Source organism: Eublepharis macularius, chromosome 16, assembly GCF_028583425.1.
Source record: "Eublepharis macularius isolate TG4126 chromosome 16, MPM_Emac_v1.0, whole genome shotgun sequence".
Lineage (NCBI taxonomy): Eukaryota > Metazoa > Chordata > Lepidosauria > Squamata > Eublepharidae > Eublepharis > Eublepharis macularius.
Window position 1 is genome coordinate 20,220,762 of NC_072805.1, and position 19,339 is coordinate 20,240,100.

Sequence of the window (19,339 nt, forward strand, 5' to 3'; positions counted from 1 at the left end):
TGAACTTAGGAGGCAATTACGATCATACCACGCATGTACCAAGCTGATGGGGGCTCACATTTCTAGTCCTTATGGCAACAGGGTTGGAAGCATTTTGCAACTGTTTAGTTAAACTAAAGGGATTAAAAAGTGTTCCCAGCAATCACAGCACTCAATAGCCATTTGCTTCTTCCACAGCTAGAAGCAAAATTATGCAAAAAAGTGAACATGGACTATAGAATTTGCAAAATCCCAGTTCTTGAAGCAGAATGTTGCTGATTGAAACTCCCTAGTACATACAGCCATCTATAACAACCAACCACCTGTTCAGGACTCGCGTTTCTGGAGTCCAAAGGGCAGTGCTGTGCTGAAAGTATTATCATCAGATCCAGGCCATGAACTTGCAACATGGAGCTAAATTAAAATTCTCTGTGGAAATACACTTCTCTCCCCACTCCAGCTGACTAAACACCTACAGCAGCAAAGCTCGTAAAATGGGAGATCTGGCGGCATTTATTTCAATATAAGGTTCTGGGAGTCACACAGCTCAAGTTGTTCGAGTATGTGGCAGGAGATCAAGATGGCAATTCTACTTAGTACGATTACAAGAGGAGGGTAGGAGGTATCAAGGCAGAGAAGTTGGGTGTGAATTTCATCACGTGTCCTTCAAGCGTGAATTCCCCATGTAAGGAGGAAAGGAAGGGGATGAGGTAGAAAGTTCTGTGTCATCCATCATGAACTCCAAGGCTCACATCATCGTAAGACATCTTCAGCTGGTGGAATGGGGCCTGCAAACAGATGAATGAGTCGCAACCAGAGACCCACCACCACCCTTTTTTGTGGTTTAACCTCAAAAGGATTTCCTGCAGCCTTGACCCAAAAGAACGGCCAACAGAATAGTGCTAATTCCAGGGTCAGCCCTTCAGAGAATCAGAGTAAGTGCTGTGTAGTTATGCAGGAAGGGACAAGGCTCCGGAAAGCTAGTAGCGGGTTCTTCAGTTACTTATTGCTGCTATGCTCTCCTAAAGGGCCACTGAGACCACACATCCCACAGACCCCAACCAAATCACGTCTGCATCGACTGCCATAAACTCTTTGGACGATGCTGAGTTCTCAATAAAACCAAACCACCAGCTATTAAACTCAATTTAATAGATGATATACAAGGAAAAGGTTGAGCAGTTAGTTAACTATACAGAAGTTTGGAATATACAGTTTATATATATATATATATATGCATATGAATATGAAGCTTACCATTTACCAGCAATAGTGAAAATCTGAATTTCAGCATCACTTGAAAGCCAGATTGTACACACAATAAAATGTTTCTTTTATGCAGACAACCCAAGATACCATCGTCCCTGATCTGAAAGATTCACATTGCAAACTCGTGGAGTTCTGGAAGGAGGCACAGACTGGAAAGGCAGAATGCCTTCAAAAGAACAAAGAACCAAACACCCCAATGCTGCGACCAGCTCTTTCAAGTAGAGCCCAAAGGCACTCTGAATGGGCTGCTTTTCAACAGCTTGTACTGAAGAGCACAGGGTTTTCAAATGTGCAGATGACATATAAGCACCCAATCATCCAACACACTAACAATTATAAAGCACTATTAGTTATCAGTGAAAATATTCTAAAGAGCAATTCTGCGAGGATTTTAAAAGCATCTTGATTAATAGGATGCACAAAACCAGTTTGTAGAGATGGTTTATGGGCAAAGATTCAACTAAAGCCACAGGTGAAATGAAACCAAACATGTTTCACAAGTCGCTTTGTAAAACTCCGGTTCAGACAGCTCCTGAGTTTGTAATGTGAAGGCAAAATAGTAAGACCGTGTTTTTTTACTACTTACAATATAGAACCTCTAAAAGGTCATAACTACTGAGAGAAGAATGTGTATTATCATCTTTTCACTGCAATCTGAACAGCAGGAAAATTTATCTTGATAAGAAACTACCAATATAACCTTAATTTTAGAAAACTGTTATCCTCTGTGGAAAGCTATTGACACAAGAATATTCATTGTGTTGGACTGTACAACTTCCTTCTGCAAAACTGGAGCCTATGAATCCCTTCTGCTGCAGTCTTTGGATGGATAAACATTTTTACCAACAGAGAACAGCTTTCTGATGCAGAAAGACTTCTTGTGATGGGAAGACTCTCTCCGAGGAAGGAAGACTTGGCAGAAGGGAGCTGTAGGACTCAACCCACTGCTTTTGGGTAAGTGCTGCTTTTTTCATCTTTTTGGCATACATCTTCTCTGTAAAATTGTTATAATACATACCAAGCAATTCACTGGTTGCAAAAGATACTACACTCAGTGTAATTTAAAGAATAAACACATTCCAACAGGAATCAAAATCTCTTTATATCTCTGCCTACTTGCAGCCTTACTTACATGAAGTAGTGAATCGCTGTACGCCCTCTTATTTTGATGTCCTTCTATACAATTCACCGAACCTCTGGAATAATTTAGCCTATGGAGACAGTTGCATGTTGGACTTTAGCTGCTGAATGCAGAGGAGATTTCTTTTTATCTGATTCTTGGCCACCTGAAAGTTCAAGTTGGTATCCTATCTTGTTCCAGTAGAACAGATAGCTGCAGTAACAGGCTACCATTTGCCTGGGTAATAAGCAGCTAGTTAGTTAGCCACCGGTGCAGGCCCTTCTGGTAACAGGGACACAAAGAATGCCTTGAAGAACAGGCAGGCTGTGCTCATAAATGAAGGTGCTGCTGGTTCGTTCTCTGGTACAGCTTCAAGAGCGTCCACTTCATCTTGACCATCAACGTTTTCTTCCTGCTAATATAAAGAAAAAGATTTAAAATAATCCAGGAAGTTCTCCAACATCAATTATGAGTTTTCTCCACATTACCTAGTTGTACATTATAGTTTGCCCTGAATTTTGTCTTAAACTGTTTGCAGCTTTCTTCTCTTTTCCCATTAAAATGCAACAATACATAATAAAAACCAGTACTGAGAGCAAACAGCATGCCAGGGTCAAAAGTTAAAACCAAATGAAGGAAGAGAATGTACAGTTAAAGCTATTCCATTTTTTACCATTCATTTCTAACAGTATAACCATTTTTTTAAAATACAGCCAACTGTTGCCAATTCTGAGCCCTTGGGCTGGGCAGCATCTGTTTCGTGTCTGTCCACTGTCCTGTCTCGCCTCTTCTGAGGATACCCTGCGGCCTTGGAATTGAAGTGCGAGGCAGAGTTGCATCACCTGAGGCCCTTTACAGCCCCCAAGAGGACAACGCTTCCCTCGTGCTCTCTTTTGACTTGAACTGCTGCTCCTCTGTGTTTCTCCTGCCCAGCTGGTGTTTTATGCCCTCTCTTACCCCCAGCCCCACCTCCCTACCCCTGCCCCCAGGGCTGGAGCCAACTCTGCAGCCAGGGTCGCAGCACCCTCCGAGGGACTGGCTCCCCCCAGCTCTGCCTCTGCCAGCTCCCAGCTGGGGATACCTCCAGCAGAGCCTGATTGGAAGCTGAGGCTTGCAGAGTATGCTCTGAGGCTGTGCTGACAGGGAGGATAGCTGCTGCCCCAATGCAGTTGGTGTTTCCTGTGCCTGCCGTGAGAAGTTCAGGGCCTGAGCAGCTCTGTCCCCCGAACTCTGTGGGGGTCTCATACTATAGGTTGCCATCTGAGTTGCTTCGGGGCTGGTTCCCAAGACAGCCAGAGCACACATGACTGCCAGCTTCTCTGGAGGAAACCAGAGGTGACGGAGGCTCCTTTCTCCAGGACTTGGGGGTGAGTTGGGCTCTCCGGGAGCTGGCAGCGGACTCCGAGGAGGAGGGTCAAGTCTGGGGGCCACTCCAGAGCCAGCTGCAGACACCAATTTTTTTCATCCAAAATATATTATTATAATTTTGAATTCCTAATTTTGCCAGTTAATGTCAGGTGTTTCCAATAATGTGCAATGTATTTGCAACTTTTATTGACGTCAAATGACTTAAATGAGATTCTCCCACACGGTCATATATACTGCATAAGGAAATCATTTTGCACCAAGAGCAATCTGGCTGCTTTCATAAAACGGCTGAGAGTGTAAATCTTTAAAAATCTATAGTGCTACCAAGCCCACAGAATCCAATACTAGTACTGTGACAATGGCCAGAAAGTTTGGTTTTTGTCTATTCTTGGCAAGAGCTTTCTTTAGAGGTTTTGAAAAATCTCCATTTATGCAATATCAGATCTGTTGAAGAAATCTCTCCCGCTGTTTCCCATCCACAGCAAGCAGTTGATACAAGATGTGCATATGCCCTGAACTTGTCACACCAAGCAGCTTATATGATATTAATGTTAAACTACTCCAGGTAATTCTAAGAGCAGAATAGATATTTTTTAGAAAAAAGTGAGACAGCTCCTGATCAGACTCAAAAAGTAAGTTCAGCTAAACGCAGTGTGACTTAATTCTTGATGAAGCTTGCAATGATTGATCTGTGACGTTACTTTCAGCCCTGAACATCTGAAAGAGGAAGCTTTGAAGATGCAATGGCTGAACGAGTATCAGGTCAGGGTCTTACCTGTAAGTTATTGTTTTGGTCTTGGTTAACAGCTGCTTGGGGAGGGATATTGTTTTGAGCAGGCTGAGCTGGCCTCCGCCTAAAAGGGAACCATCCGATTTGGTGCCTGAGAAGAGCAGGAACTCATATTAGTTTCATGCTTTAAAAGAAATTCTTGTCAACTGCGTATTTTTTTAGTTATGGAGAAATTCAAACAAGTAATCGATTGAAATAGCATGAAAAAGCCTCCTCAAATCCCCCAGCAGTATCTTCCACTTGGGATCTGTCAGGAACATATAGCCAGCATTCAAAAACTGCTGAGGAAACTGCCTTATGTTGAATGTGACCACGGATTCATCCTGCTCAGTGCTGTCTATTCTGACTGGAAAGCAAAGCTCTCCAAAACAGAGCAATGTCTTTGAGATCCCTAAGATACATTAACTGGAATTCCTGGGACTGAACCTAGTCTTCTATCTGCATGCACAGCTCTACCACTGAGATACAGCCCCCTCCCCTCCAACTGGTCCATCCAGACTCAGCGGTGTCCAATCAGAGTGGCAGCAGATTTTCAAGGGCTCAGGGGAAACCTCTCTGCGCTAACTGAAATACCTGGGATAGTCCACATGCAAAGCAAATGCCTTACCTCTCCGCAATGGACCCTTCCTCCCACCATGATGTGCCTAACCGTGTGCTTTGCAAGCCCTTTAAATTGTTCCATACAAGGTAACTGAGATTGCTGGATATTGCATGGTATCTGTCAAGTGGCTTTTTTTTTTTAGAGGAATGCCCAAATGGGACTGTAACAAAGCTTAATAATTTGCTCTGTGTTCATCTGTTTTTCTATACTCTTGAAGGGTACTAGTGAAACTGACAATGTGCAAAAGTTAACAGAGAAATTAATTAATTAATAATTCATTTACCTATATAACAGTGAAATGGTTGTTTTGGACAGCAAGCTTCAAGACAGACACTTTTGATCTTTGAAGTCTATTACAGCCAGTTCTCTCATTCGGTACCAGTAAACCTTTCCAACAACTCAATTAGAAGGTGATATCATTCAGGTCTGCCATTAAATTCAATTACTAGTCTGTTCTCTCATTGTTAAATGACACGATCCGGTGTGGCAGGCAGTGTCAGATTATGAACTGAGAGCCCCCAGTTCAAATCCCGGCTCTGCCATGAAAGCTTGCTGAGTATCCCTGGGCCAATCACACACACTCAGACTGACTTGCTTTGCACAGTAGTTATAAGGATAAAATGGGGGAGAGGAGAACAACGTAAGCCACTTTGAGTCCCTGCTAGGGAGAAAGGTGGGGTACAAATGAAATAAAAATAAGTAGTATGAAGAAAAATGAGATTTGGATACCACTTATCAAAACAAATCCACCGCCCTACACCCCTCAAACACAGCGAGACTGCTCTGCCTGTACTTACAAGTACATCAGAAGGGTGCCCACCATCACCATAAGGAGCCGGCTCATGCTGGAGTAGAAGTAAACGATGTTGACAAAGACGTAAAAGAGAGTTGCTGAATACAGCCAGTCCAGCCAGTCGCGGTTGCCTTCTTCATCCTCTTCCATCAAAGGACCTCCCTGGGCATTCATGCGGAGATTCTGATTGACGCCAGGGTTCACCTGAGGTGGAGCGTTCTGATTTCCAGGTTGGTTTTCGGCAGGAAATGCACCAGGGAGAGGAGCTGGGGCAGCAACTGGGGCCACAGGGATTTCTTGTGTACTTCGCGGAGGGGATAATTCACTCGAAGCGGCACTGGCAGCCATGCTGAATGGAAGACAGGAGGTCATGAATGCGCTTCTTTTAAAAGCAAGGAATTTGCTGACTCTCAGTTCACTTAAAAAAATATCCTGCCATATGGCAGTTCAGGTGGTTAGCAAAGCAAGGGCAGTCAAAATGTGCTTCAGTAAGCTTTGTTAGCTCTAAGGTACATTATGCAATCATTCAGGACTGAACTCAGTTCATTGGGCCACCAAACAATGTGGCTTTTAGCTAACAAACAGAAATGTTAGGGCCAGTTTGGTGTAGTGGTTAGGAGCAGCAGGACACTAATCTGGAGACCTGGGTTTGATTCCTCACTCCTCCGCTTGAAGCCAGCTGGGTGACCTTGGGTCAGTCACAGCACTTCCAAAGCTCTCTCAGCCCCACCCACCTCACAGGGTGATTATTGTGAGGATAACAACAACACACTTTATAAACTGCTCTGAGTGGGTGTTAAGTTGTCCTGAATGTCAGTATATAAATCAATTATCATCATCATTATTTTGGAGCCACATGATGCTAGCAATTTCATCAAAAGAGACTTGGAGTCACCTTGATTCAATTCCTAGGAAGGATAAACCAAAAAAGAGAAGAGAAAGACTTACTACTGCATGTAGTACTGCCGTGCATAAATCTGCTGGAACCAGAACTGCAACATGCGGTACGTGGTATACGAATGGTAGCCAGGATTCATGCCATGAAAGGGATGCTGAGCCAGATGAGGCCTTATACAGAAGAGACAAGGTATGTGATTAAGAGAGGTACTATTTCTCTGGCATCACCCCCCTCCCCCCCATCCCCAAAGAGATACAAGCAAAGATTTTTGAAAGGCTGCAAATTAATCACTACATATCTCATTGTTACTTCCTATGCTGTAAGAAGTAGAAGAATTTAACTGTGCTTCAGTCAGGATTTCTTGGGAGAAAGCTGCCTGAACTTTCATAACAAAGTGCATGCACGGCCAGGTGTAAATATTTAAGGACCAAAATAACTGCAGCATCCTCACAAGGCCGCCTGTCTCTGTACTAGACATACCTATTAGCACCTTCCTCTGTTGCTGAAGGCTGGTTGCCGGAATTCTCCCTTTGACTCCCAACGTGAGCTGATGGAAGTACAGATGGACCTTGGCTACATGTTGCTGGCTCTTTCTTGGCCTCAGTAACCTAAACAAGCAGATACTTTTAGTGTGCGGTGCCCCATTCTTAAACAGAAAGGATGGAAAACAGAACTGTAACTGCGGAGTGGTGGTTTGCCATACCAACATGAATTTATCACCTAATGTGGACAATGCCTCCAGCACTCAGGCTGTGCTTCGCAGGGCCAGTCGCACAATAAGAGCTGGCTGACGTAGGATGCAATTTAATACTGAAGCACTATTAAGGAATCAACTACCTGTGCAGGCCTCTGACTAAATAACTGTAGAACCAATATGGTCCAGTTTCCAAAATTATCATCCCCTACCCTCTAGCTACAAAGGCACTTCAGCATTTTATTTGGAAAACCTTACAGACTGGTCAACACAGATGCTAAAATGTGATTGCTCCAATGCTGCACGCAAATGTTTTGCTATTTACCATAATTGCCCCAAACAGAACATACAGTTTCTAAACAAATAAATAAAACAAACAGGACCGGTCTATCAATGGCTATTTAGCCATGGTTGTTAGTTCAAAGGTGACATATAATGGGAACTACATGGAACTGTAGCTTTCCAGGGCACTAGTACAGATGTATGTTTGACTGGATAAACCTTTGGTTTATCTAGCAAGATCATTCTCTTGTTTTTGAGAGTCTATACCCAACACTCTGCAAGGTCAGTAGATACGCTGCAGATGCCCTATTTCCTTCAACATTCAAAGTATTAATTTCAAACAGTAAAGGGCAGGCTAGAAATATAAAGGAGACAACCTTACTTACCTTTTCATCCATTCCTGGTACATGTGGCATGTTCTTTGAGTTGCACACCAGGTGGACAGCATGCACCATCTCATGCTGAAACACAAGACCAGCAAACGTGATGAAAAATTTGCTAACGAAAGCCGTATCCACAGATCATGGCACATCAGCAATCATTCACAACTAGATTTTCATGTGCAGACAAACCAACCCAGTACAACATCCCTTGATATGTGAACACAGCCTACATTTATTTGACATGATGTGTATGTTAGCACACCTATCAGATGCAGCATTACCGTGTCATAATAAGTACCTTGGCAAGCACCTCTTGCAAGCAGAGATCATCAGGCAGCAGCTTCCCAGAATAAATCAACCGCTGAGAGTCCTCCGGCTTTAAAAAAAGAGAGAGGGAGAGATCACAGTGGTCAAGTCCCATTCTAAACATGCACATTTGAATATTTCCTCTTAAAGATTACGTTACCTTTATCCCCCCAAAGTAATTGTGTTTGGGGAGCACTTATTTATTGGATGCTTTTGTGCTCCATTCTTCCTCCCTCCACTCTGAGGTGTTTAAGGGCAGCTATACATAAGATTTTAAGAAGAAGGCCAGATAGGTGCTGATGTGGTCACCAAGATATTGTCTTTAGTCCACTTCTAAGATGTGAAATGGCTCCCACTCAAAGGAAGGTGCAGTTTCAGATGTTTCCTTTCTAGGGAACCTGAGGTTGTGAAAGTGTCATGGGAGAAAGAGTTAACTCCTTCCCCTCATCCAAACATGAGTACTCATTCGGCTATTAAAAATCCACTGATGATTCAATTTCCGGATCAGAAAACTTCTAATCTAGCTTGACTTAGAGGAATAGCTGAAAATGAAACTTTCATTAAGGAAGACCAGATGAAAACCTAAAAGATGGCTCAAGCCCAGGACAACAGTGTAAATGGACAACACAACTGACAACAACTTAACAACAAGACATGCAATTCTTTTTTTGGACACAGGCTGTTGTGTACTACAGAGGTAATTTGTGAAGCAGTCCCACACCCAGACATGAAAAACAATTCCTGCTTATTCTTGGCCATTATGGATCTCCAAAAACAGAAAACCATTCGACAAACCCTAGACGTCAACTTTGTCTCCACATATACTGAGGCAACATAACTAACAACATCAACCCCATCATCTTGGGCTCATCCACTTCCTCATCCTCCAATTGGACAAACAGGGCAATTCCCACAGAAAAGAATAAATGGACAAAAATCTGACACTGAAAACCACCATGTTCACAAATGCATAAGGAATGTTTTAATCTTCCAAGGCACATTGTTATTGGTCTAAATGTTACTGCTGCCCTTCTAAAAACCTTCACATCATAAAAGTTCTGGATTCAAATTCTTTAACAGATTCACGACAATGTACCCCACCTCCAGCTCAACAGGGACCCTACATTCCTAATTCATTATAGATGTTCTTAAGTGTTTTTACCGTTGTAGATGTTAATTTGATCCACTAGCTCATTTCACTCTGCATTAGATATGATGTTTATTCTAAAGGAAAAGTGTGCCATCAAGTTGAAACTGCCTCCTGGCGACTCCAAGAAGTTACACCTCAAGAGGTTCCAAGGCAAAGAGATGAGCAGAGGTGGCTTGCCACTGCCTTCTTCTGCACAGCTGCTCCAGTCTCCCTTCCCATCCAAGTGCTCTCTCAGCTTAGCTTCCAAGCTCTGATGAGATCAGGCTAGTCTGGGCTATTAGGGCTGCTATCTAACTTTGCTGTTATTGGTTGGGAGTCTCACACACCCACTCTGGGTGGATCTTGTTTTACACGAGCCTTTTTTTGTAACAATCCCCAACACAAAAATTCAATTGGGTATTTAGCAAGGCCTAATAGACATACTCTGCATCTGAGAAAGTAAGCTTGCATCTGAGAAAGTAAGCTTGGACTCACAAAAGCTCATGCTGAAATAAACATTAGTCTTTAAGATATTACAGGTCCCCTGTGTAATTCTGATGCAACGCGGGCTACCCTTTTGGCATAAATATCTACAATGGAATCTTTACTATTTCAAGTATTCACTTTAAAACCTTCATCAATCACAGGATTTCCAGCTATTCACAGCATAATATAATGCAACCATTTTACACCAATCACATTACATTTACTCTGCTACCACCCAAGTTAGCATTCTGTGCTCCATTTGGACACCATAGGATTATTCACAAACTGTACATAGAAAAAAATGAAGAATTAAAGTTGTTCTCAGAGCAGAAATGAGAAAAATAATAGAATACCTAACTGCTGATGGAAATACACCAAGATCTATAAAACAAGCATGACAGAACACTATTACATCACTCCATTTGGCAAGCCCTGCCCAAAACAGCTTAAATTCTTAGAACAGGATGGCCAGCTAGTGGGAGGGTGCCTATGTTCTGACGGATTACGTAACATTGCTTACTGATACAGAGAGTGCTTCTTCCTCACATCTCTTGCAAGAGATAAAGTGCTGAAGAATCACTAAATACAAGCAGCAATCCATTACATCAGCTCGCTTGCAAATAATTAATGAGGAAGAGACAGGCATGAACTGAGCTCAGAAGAAGGACTTTATTCCAAATTCATCCACAGTTCCAAATATGCAATTTTACATATGTACACGCATGGGAGAGCTCCAAGTACTACTGATGGTGAAAAGTGCCACCAAATCGCAGCCAACTAATGGAAACTCTTCAAGGGGTTTTCAAGGTCAGAAACTTCCTCTGTGCAGCAACTCTGGCCTTCCTTGGTTGACTGCCATCTAAGTACTAACCAGGGCCAATCGTGCTTAGCTTCTGAGATGTGCCAGGATCCAGTTAGCATTCAGGTCAGGGCGCAAACTCTATTACCAGCAGCCTAACCCTTCAAAAAGAAACAGCAGATTTACAGCCACCTCTTAGCAAACTTGTATTTAGAGATAAACTTTTTAGAGAATGAAGGGCAAGGGAAAAGGAAGAGGAGCCTAAAACATGCAGGAATGAACCGATGGCTCATCAGATTCCTGCTTATTTGGATGCTCATGTGAAGATCCTACAATCCCTGCTTGAGAGATTCTCCATTTACCCTCCCTTGGATATCACTAAGAAGTTTTTATCTGACCCAATTCCTCAGCTCTCACTGGCTCGTGCCAGATTTTTTGCTGTAGTTTATAGAATTTGCAAGGAACCATTACAAAAGGAATTAGATACACGAAATAGGAGTTCTATATTGTATTGCTTATTTCTGAGTCTTGTTTTTAAATCTGTAATGTTTGAATATAAATTTTTGTAAAGTTCACTATTTGTTTAATCCACAGGTGCTGGTTATGAACCATAATAATAATAAATGAAATGAGAAATAATTTCTGCTCGTTTTAAATCTTTGCAAATCTGCATTCAAGTGCCCTACTACATTGTTTATTGAAATGTCCCTGAAGTGGATTGCGCTAACTCACACTGTGTTATCCCTCTTGAGTCTCAGTGAGAAAGACAGACTATAAACAACCTAAATAAGCAAATAAATAAATGTAATAGATATCGAGCGACCTCCAGGCAGCCACCCCCCCTCACCTAGCTCACAGGTAGGAGAAGCTGCCATGCCCCCACCTGTGCCACCCTGGGACCACCCCAGCCCCAAGCCCCGCCCCTGAAGCCACAGCAGCAGCCAGCGCCGTGGCCAATCACCAAGCCCCATCCCCATTAGGCCCCGCCCCTCACTTGCCACGATTTCTTCCTGGAAAAGGGAGGGAGGGGAGAAGTCGGGGCCCCGGCAACGCTCAACCTGAGCACCCCGGAGCCCATGCAAAGCACCGAGGCGGCAGCGAAAGCCGCAGCGACCTCCCCTCCCCTCAAACCGCAGTGGCCTCAAAGGGGGACCCAAGATAGACTGCTCCCGGAAAGGGATGCTCTCTTATTTCCTAATGTGGGAAACATTCAGGGCGAGAAGGGGAAGGGGTCTCGGCTCACCGGCCCGTCCGGGTGGAGGCGCCGAAGCTCCGCCTTGAGGCGCCGGACGCTCCAGAAGCGCTGAGCGGGCAGGAGCAGATCCGGGTGCCGCTGCGCGGGGCTCTTGACGACGAGGGTGACGCCGGCGGCCTCCGCCGCCTCGCCCGGGTCCCGAGCAGGGCCTTCCTCCGCCACAACCATCTCGCCCCCCTCCCGGACAGACTGTTGCGAGCGCCGCGCCTCAGGCGACGCCTCCTTTTATAGATTCGCCGGCGCCTCTTCCTCCGCGAGACGTCGCTGTGGCTTCCGCTGATTGGCTGCCGGGAGGAGCCCGTGTCCCGACGTGGGCTTATCGCGGTGAGCCTGCTGGAAGAGGGGCGGCGCTCCGCTGGGGCGGGGCCGAGGGAGCTGTCAGTCTGGTGGAGGAAACAGCTGGGCGCGGCGGAGTTGCAAAAGGCAGCGGGAGTTCGGAGCGCTGCTGGGAAGCTGCGAGGGAGAGGAATGGCCCGAAGCCGGGAAGCCCGGCGTCATGCACGTCCCCGTCTATGGGGCTGACTTGCAAAGAGTCGCCCAGCCAGATAGCTAAGCCCCTACATTTCTACCTGCTTACTCCAGAAATCCCTCAAAAATCAGATAAAATACCCCCATTAGGTTCCAGTTCTGTGGGCCACACCGATTAGTGAGCTGTGACTCACCAAATCTCATACCCTACCACAAATTTTTGTAAGTCTTATAGGAGCTACTGGACCCTTGCTCTTTTCCACTGCTGCAGACAGACTAACTTGGCTACCCATATTGAGCTATCACCATTCACTGAGCTTGCATCTCAGTTTTATTTATTTATTTTCAATGTGTATGCTGCCCACCCCACATTTCCAGCAGGCTCAGGGTGGATTACAGGCACAGTTAAAATATATAAAACAATTATTACAAATTAGCAACCATAAAACATCAAAAAATATTACACGATTTAAAATACGTATAAAAACCTGAACATAGCAGCACAACTGACCAGCCTAAGTCATCTTCAGAGCATCTTCGTAGTAAAAAGATGATTTAAATGGGGAGTATTTGTGTGGTGAGGAGAGCCCAATCCACCATCCACCGCCTAGCACTGCCCATATGCCTGGTGGAACAGCTCCATCTTACAGGCCCAGCAAAAGGATAACAAGTCTTGCCGGGCCTTGGTCTCATCAGACAGAGTGTTCCACCAGGCTGGGGCCAGGACCGAAAAGGCCCTGGCTCAGGTCGATGCCAGGCGGGCCTCCCTGGGGCCAGGGACCTTTAGCAGATGTTTGTCACTGGAATGAAGAGTCCTCTGGGGTTCGTATGGGGAGAGGCAGTCCGCAGTTTGTTCTGTCAGAGGACGAATGGCCTTTTGCTTTGAAAAGGGTTATGAAACTCACGCATGTTTAAAACAGAACTAAGAGTTCCATCAACAAAGCCTCCCCATCAGGCCCATAGGTGGGAGCAGATTAGGTTAAACCACCCGGCTCCACCTCATCTTGTTTTTCTGAACTGAAACAGCTCTATAAAGCTGTTTTTTTGCCACATTGGAATACTGCTGGGAATCAATGCAACAGTTCAGTCATTCAGTAAGATAATTACAAAATATAACATCAATCAACCAGTGAGTGGATTATAAAATGTGATTAAAATGTCTGAATGTATCAGCGAATATTTCAAGTAAGAAATACACAGAATTTTTCCAGGGAGAGACTGCTGGATGGAAGGAAAGGTGCAGATAGAGAGATAAATGCAAGTTGGTTGATATGTGGGAAAGAGAGAAGGAATCAGGAAAAAAGGAGAAGCTGTAGGGGATTTCAGGAAATGGCAAGAGGAAACTGGGAGAAGAAAACAACATGCCCGTTGCATAGATCTGAAATGGGGAAATTCCAAAAAAGAGGCCTGACATGAGAGGCCTCAAAAGTAATTTGGAAAAAAGTGCAAATGCAGAGTTAATTAAAGGCAAAATCAGACTGCAGAAGCCAAATAAGAATTTCAGCCTCTGTTACTGTCTTTGGTGACATCTGGGACTCTTTTGTCATCTGCCTGACTGAACAAACAGGATGTGGCCACAAGTGGCTTCAGTGGGGCTTACCCCCAACCTCTCTGGGGCACAGAAAGCTGTTCCAATTCTGGAAGAGAGAAGATGAAAGTAGGGGGACAAGTGCTTTGAAAATGCTCATGTGGAAGAAGTGACTCAACAGTTCAGAAAGAGTACAATAAAACAACCTTTTCTGTCCAGAAGTGTATCACGCAGTATGCAAGTTCTTATTAATAGAGTTGAATTTTTAATCTTATGGCAATACAGATTTTGTTGAGATAGAGGGAAAGGCAAGAAGCTCTTGCAGTCCAGAAGAATGCTACCTGTTGGGATATAATAAATGCCATATTAACATTGATGGAATCCACAGTGGGGAGTGATGGTCCCGGAGACCATTACCAGGCCCACCATCAGTCTGTGCCACTGTCTTCCTGCTTGCTTGAGTGCACATAAAAATTCTTATCTTCCTTCCATTCCAGTAGTAGGAAATTTACCTAACAACAGCAATAGCCAGACCACATTTTATCAAATTGTCAACAAGAATATCATGTGGAACCTTAATCAAAAAGCCTTGCTGAAATCAAGATAAACTGTGTCCGCAACATTCCCCTGATTCAACAAAGCAATAGCTCTATCAAAATGGGAGATAAAGTTAATCTGATTTGACTTGTTCTTGAGGAATCCATGCTGGCTCTTAGTCTTTATATGTCTCCTGTCATGGCAGGAGAGACGCTGTAATCACTAACCTGATATGGAGCTAACAAGTGATACAAGATATGTTACAGAGAGCGACAATGTAACTGAGGTGCCTCAGTGATCTCCATCAAAGAGAGTTAAATTTAGTTGAAATAGATCAGTGGGCAGCAATATCCATACACAACTTGTGAAGTATGCTTAAAATTAGGGGATCAACAGTTTTAGTGCCTTTGCTTCCCCCCTCCTTAAATTTACACAATTCAAGGGAAGTCTAGGCTATATTGCCTGTTTTTTTTTACAAATATTATTCCAATACAAAACATTTCCACATGAAGCTTTAAATATAACATTTAAACCACACTTAATTAATATTTTTCCTGATCAAATATTTCTGTTAAAGTACTTGTTATTGGAACATAACATTAACTTTTAAATTTTTATTTACTAAATATATGTCAAAATTAAAGAAATCAATTCAGATTACACTGAATTGTTTAGGGCAGGGGTTCCCAACATGGTGCCAGTGGGTGCCATCGCACCTACCAATTGTTTTTAAAAGTGGGCAGAGCCACTGTGGCTTTTGTCCAGCACAGCTGTGCAGATTCTTTTAAATTGCTTTTTGGCAGAAACTTCCACTTCAGCACAAGGATCTTTACTGTGTGTGGTTGAAAGTAAGTTGTGTGTACGTGAGAAAATATTTTTAAACAGTATGTTCATTTTAAAAGGCATCCTGTTCAACAAGAGTTTCTGCCTGAAATGTTGAAATGTTACTATTAGATTTATACAGGATCTTACTCTGTGCCATTTTGTGGTTGACTCCGCCTCCTGCAGCAGCCATTTTGTGGTTGACTCCGCCTCCAACAGCAGCCATTTTGTGGTTGACTCCGCCTCCTGCAGCAGCCATTTTGTGGCTACCCCCACCAATCTGTGTCAGAATTCCAAAGCTGCTCACAGGCTTGAGAAAGTTGGGGTCCCCTATTGAATAGTCTATATGTTTCTGAAAATGAATGGTGAACAATGTCTGCATGCCATAACATATATCTCCTGATAATCTACATCACTAATCCTTTCTGGTACCAATCTGTTTATTTTTGTTTTATTTCATTTATACCTCACCTTTCTCCCCAATGGGTACCCAAAGCTGCTTACATCATTCCCCTCTCCTCCATTTTTTCCTCACAACAACCCTGTCAGGTAGGTAAGGCTGAGCGTATGTGACTGGCCCAAGATCACCCATGCAAGCTCCCATGGCAGAGTGGGGAATCAAACTTGAGTCGCCCGTCACTCTAGCTCTCTAATGCCTGGGCCTTCTCCAAATTGTAACCTCTTACAGAGCCTGTGGTGTTTTCTAGACAGGGACAGGATTTTGTGGCTTCCCCATAGCTGGTATGGCTGCAGATTAAGTGCAACAGCAATGGGGCTTCCACCTGGCAGGTTTCCACACAGTTTCCATATCCCAAGTCCCTAGAAATCGTCATCCCCACCTGGGCCAACAGGGCTTTTGCAATTTAAAAAAATCAGCAGATTATTGTTATATTGATATACTGTTTTAAAAATAGACGCAGCAGATTCTCTGAATTCCCAGCTTTCATGTTTTAAAACAGTATGTCTTTAGTCCCTTCCCATGCAAAGCTGTGCCTTTTTCTTTTATCTCTGTGGGATAGAGGCCTTCTTCAAAGATTGGCTGTCCGGGATAGGTGAAGGACAAAACTAATACTGGCAAATGGGAATTGTAGTAGGATATAACACAGAGGGAGAGGACGGAGGACCTTAAGCCCTGAGGAAACAAACAGTGAGGCTTTTATTTTCAGCTAGCATTCTAAGGTGGTTACATATGATCTGTTCCTAAATCTAAATCTATAACTATGTTACACTGCATTAAAGAACTGTATGTGTTTTACAGGGTAGTGAAAGGAGGAAAGGTCATTTCGGCATACCTTACAGGTTTGTAAATAACTTTCAGGATTGCATCAGCCATTTAACCTGAAAAAAGCACTTCCTTTCTTGAGCAATGTGAAACAAACACCTGTTTCAAAATTCATGAATAGCTGTACGTATTTCAGAGGGCATATTGATTTGGTGATTGCTAGTAACAGGCTATGATTTCATATACATAAAAGCATATCTAACCTTATCACCCAACTGTACCTTTTTAATAGGCAGAATAAGGGCTTTTTTCTGGGAAAAGAGGTGGTGGAACTCAGTGGGTTGCCAGCACAGGGGGCAACTCTTGGCGGGAGGTGGTGCCCCTGGTACCACATGAGTGCGTGCAAAGTGCACGCATGGTCCCAGGGCCAATGATGTCACTTTGAATCAGCTGGAACAGGAGGGAGTTTTTAAAATTTTAAATCCCCCTCGGTGAAAATAGTCACTTGGCTGGGGGCCCCGCCCCCTGATCTCCAGACAGAGGGGAGTTTAGATTGAGCAGCGCGGAGGGCAATCTAAACTCCCCTCTGTCTGGAGATCAGGGGGCGGGGCCACCAGCCATGTGACCATTTTCAAGCGGTTCCAGAACGCCATTCCACCGCATTTCAGCTGAAAAAAAGCCCTGGGCGTAGTAGCTATTCTCCTTACTGGGAGAAAATGCAGTCATGATCCCACAACCAGACTACATAATCTCACAAAATGCTAGCATTGGTGGCCAGTCCTTGGTTTTCAGCACTTTTCCATGGCTGGCTGAGAATTTGAGGCCAGCAGTTTAGACTATCCCCCCATTTTTACTATGGGCATGTTGGCAGAGCAAAGACCTTATTAGACAGTGCCGGAGCAAATATTCCCATGCTTGGCTGTCACCATTCTGAACAGCCAAAAGCTCTTCACAATGTATTTTTTTTTTACTACCTCTCACCTTCCTGTAAACTACGTGCCTAGGACAGGATACAAACAGAGAAGCAGATATAAGGGGACATCCTCTTTCACTCTGAGGAGTACCTGACATGCAAATGGTCTCTCATATGCATCTGCTGAAATCTGACTCAGAAAACTTATGTTGGAATAAACTTTGTTATTCTTAAAAGTGTCAGATGGGGCCTAGAGATCTCCTGGAATTACCAGGCGATGGAGATCAGTTCCCCTGGAGGAAATAGCTGCTTTGGAGGGTGGACCCTATGGCACTATATCCTGATGTCCCTCCCCTCTGCAAATCCCACCTCTCACCCCCCCCATCTCCTGTAATTTCCCACTCCGGAGGGGAACTGTGGTTGATATCTGTTTTACTTTTCTCCTAGGCTATTCAGCAACATTTGATTGAAGATGAAAAGGGTGGTCTCAATGTCTTAGTGGTGAAAGGCACTTAGTGGTGAAAGGCATTAGAGTTTATTGCCTGTCTTGTAATCCAGAGATCCGTAACCTTGTTGAGCCTGTGGGCATTACTGGAATGTCGAGAACAGTTCATAGGCCCTACCACAAAAATGGCTGTCATGGAGGCAAGTTACCATGGAGAAGGTTCCAGTGATGCCTTGTTGAAATCTCAGCAGCCAGCGATTGAACGAACAATGATTGAACAACATCTCAAGGTGAACAAAATGTGGAACACCAACTGAAAATCACAAAAGCTCACACAACTGCCCACTTGAAGGAGCATCAAATGTGAGGTCTGATTTCTGCATCTGGCTTATTAATGGTGGAGAAGGAGACGCACAGCAAGTATTCCATTATGTGTTGAGAGGTCCTCTCTCACTCTAGATTGTCTTCCAGATTGAGCATGCTGGCCAAGGACAGCATTTGAAGGACAGTGGTAGGTGAAGTGAGCTGTCCACTGAGGGGAAGAGGACTTTGTTTTCCATGATGCTAACTCTCAGGGCTGCAGGGAAGCCGAGACGAAGGAGCATGAGGAGAGAAAATCTGAAAATCTTTTACAATGAAAAAAGTGTCCTTGAATGGAGCTGCTGTCTAGCTGCAGGGGGAAATAAGCCAAACCTGATCCATTAAACATCACGTACATTGCCTGGGCCCTAGCTTGAGAGCCAGTTTGGTGTAGTGGTTAAGAGCGGGGGACTCTAATCTGGAGAGCCGGGTTTGATTCCCCACTCCTCCACTTGAAGCCAGCAGGGGGGCCTTGGGCTAGTCACAGCTCTCTGGAGCTCTCTCAGCCCCACCCACCTCACAGGGTGTTTTGTTGTGGGGATAATAGTAGCATACTTTGTAAACCGCTTGTTGTTGTTGTTATTACAGCTAGTTTGCTTGGGTAGCTAAGTGTTAGGTGAAATAGTAGTTGTACCTCTGAGCTGCTGCACTTTGAAATGGCTGTCAGGAGGCTAATCAGGATAGGTGAAAACTAGAACTGTTTGTGAAGAGTTCCCAGTGGATCTTCCCAAACTAGCAAGTGGGCAACAACTTGGCAAATCAAGGTAAAGGTCCCCTGTGCAAGCACCGAGTCATTAATACTGACCCATGAGGGGACGTCACATTGCGACGTTTTCTTGGCAGAAAGTAAAGTGATATGCAATGAGGCAAAAAAATTCTTAATTTTACATAT

The 19,339-nt window shown here is 44.0% G+C and overlaps 1 protein-coding gene across 2 annotated transcripts; it reads right to left on the reverse strand.

The window, feature by feature from the left end:
- Window positions 1-1,111: 1,111 nt before the first annotated feature.
- Window positions 1,112-12,342, reverse strand: HERPUD1 (homocysteine inducible ER protein with ubiquitin like domain 1). 2 transcript variants are annotated; one of them, XM_055000473.1, is made up of 8 exons: window positions 12,141-12,342; window positions 8,476-8,553; window positions 8,181-8,255; window positions 7,299-7,426; window positions 6,869-6,988; window positions 5,925-6,269; window positions 4,512-4,617; window positions 1,112-2,780 (listed from the first exon to the last, which is right to left on the reverse strand). In XM_055000473.1, the coding sequence occupies exons 1-8, from the start codon at window positions 12,318-12,320 to the stop codon at window positions 2,625-2,627; spliced, it is 1,188 nt and encodes a 395-aa protein (XP_054856448.1). In that variant the 5' UTR covers window positions 12,321-12,342; the 3' UTR covers window positions 1,112-2,624. The 2 variants fall into 2 exon arrangements, with proteins under 2 accessions (XP_054856448.1, XP_054856447.1); XM_055000472.1 differs by having other exon boundaries at window positions 1,112-2,783.
- Window positions 12,343-19,339: the final 6,997 nt, after the last annotated feature.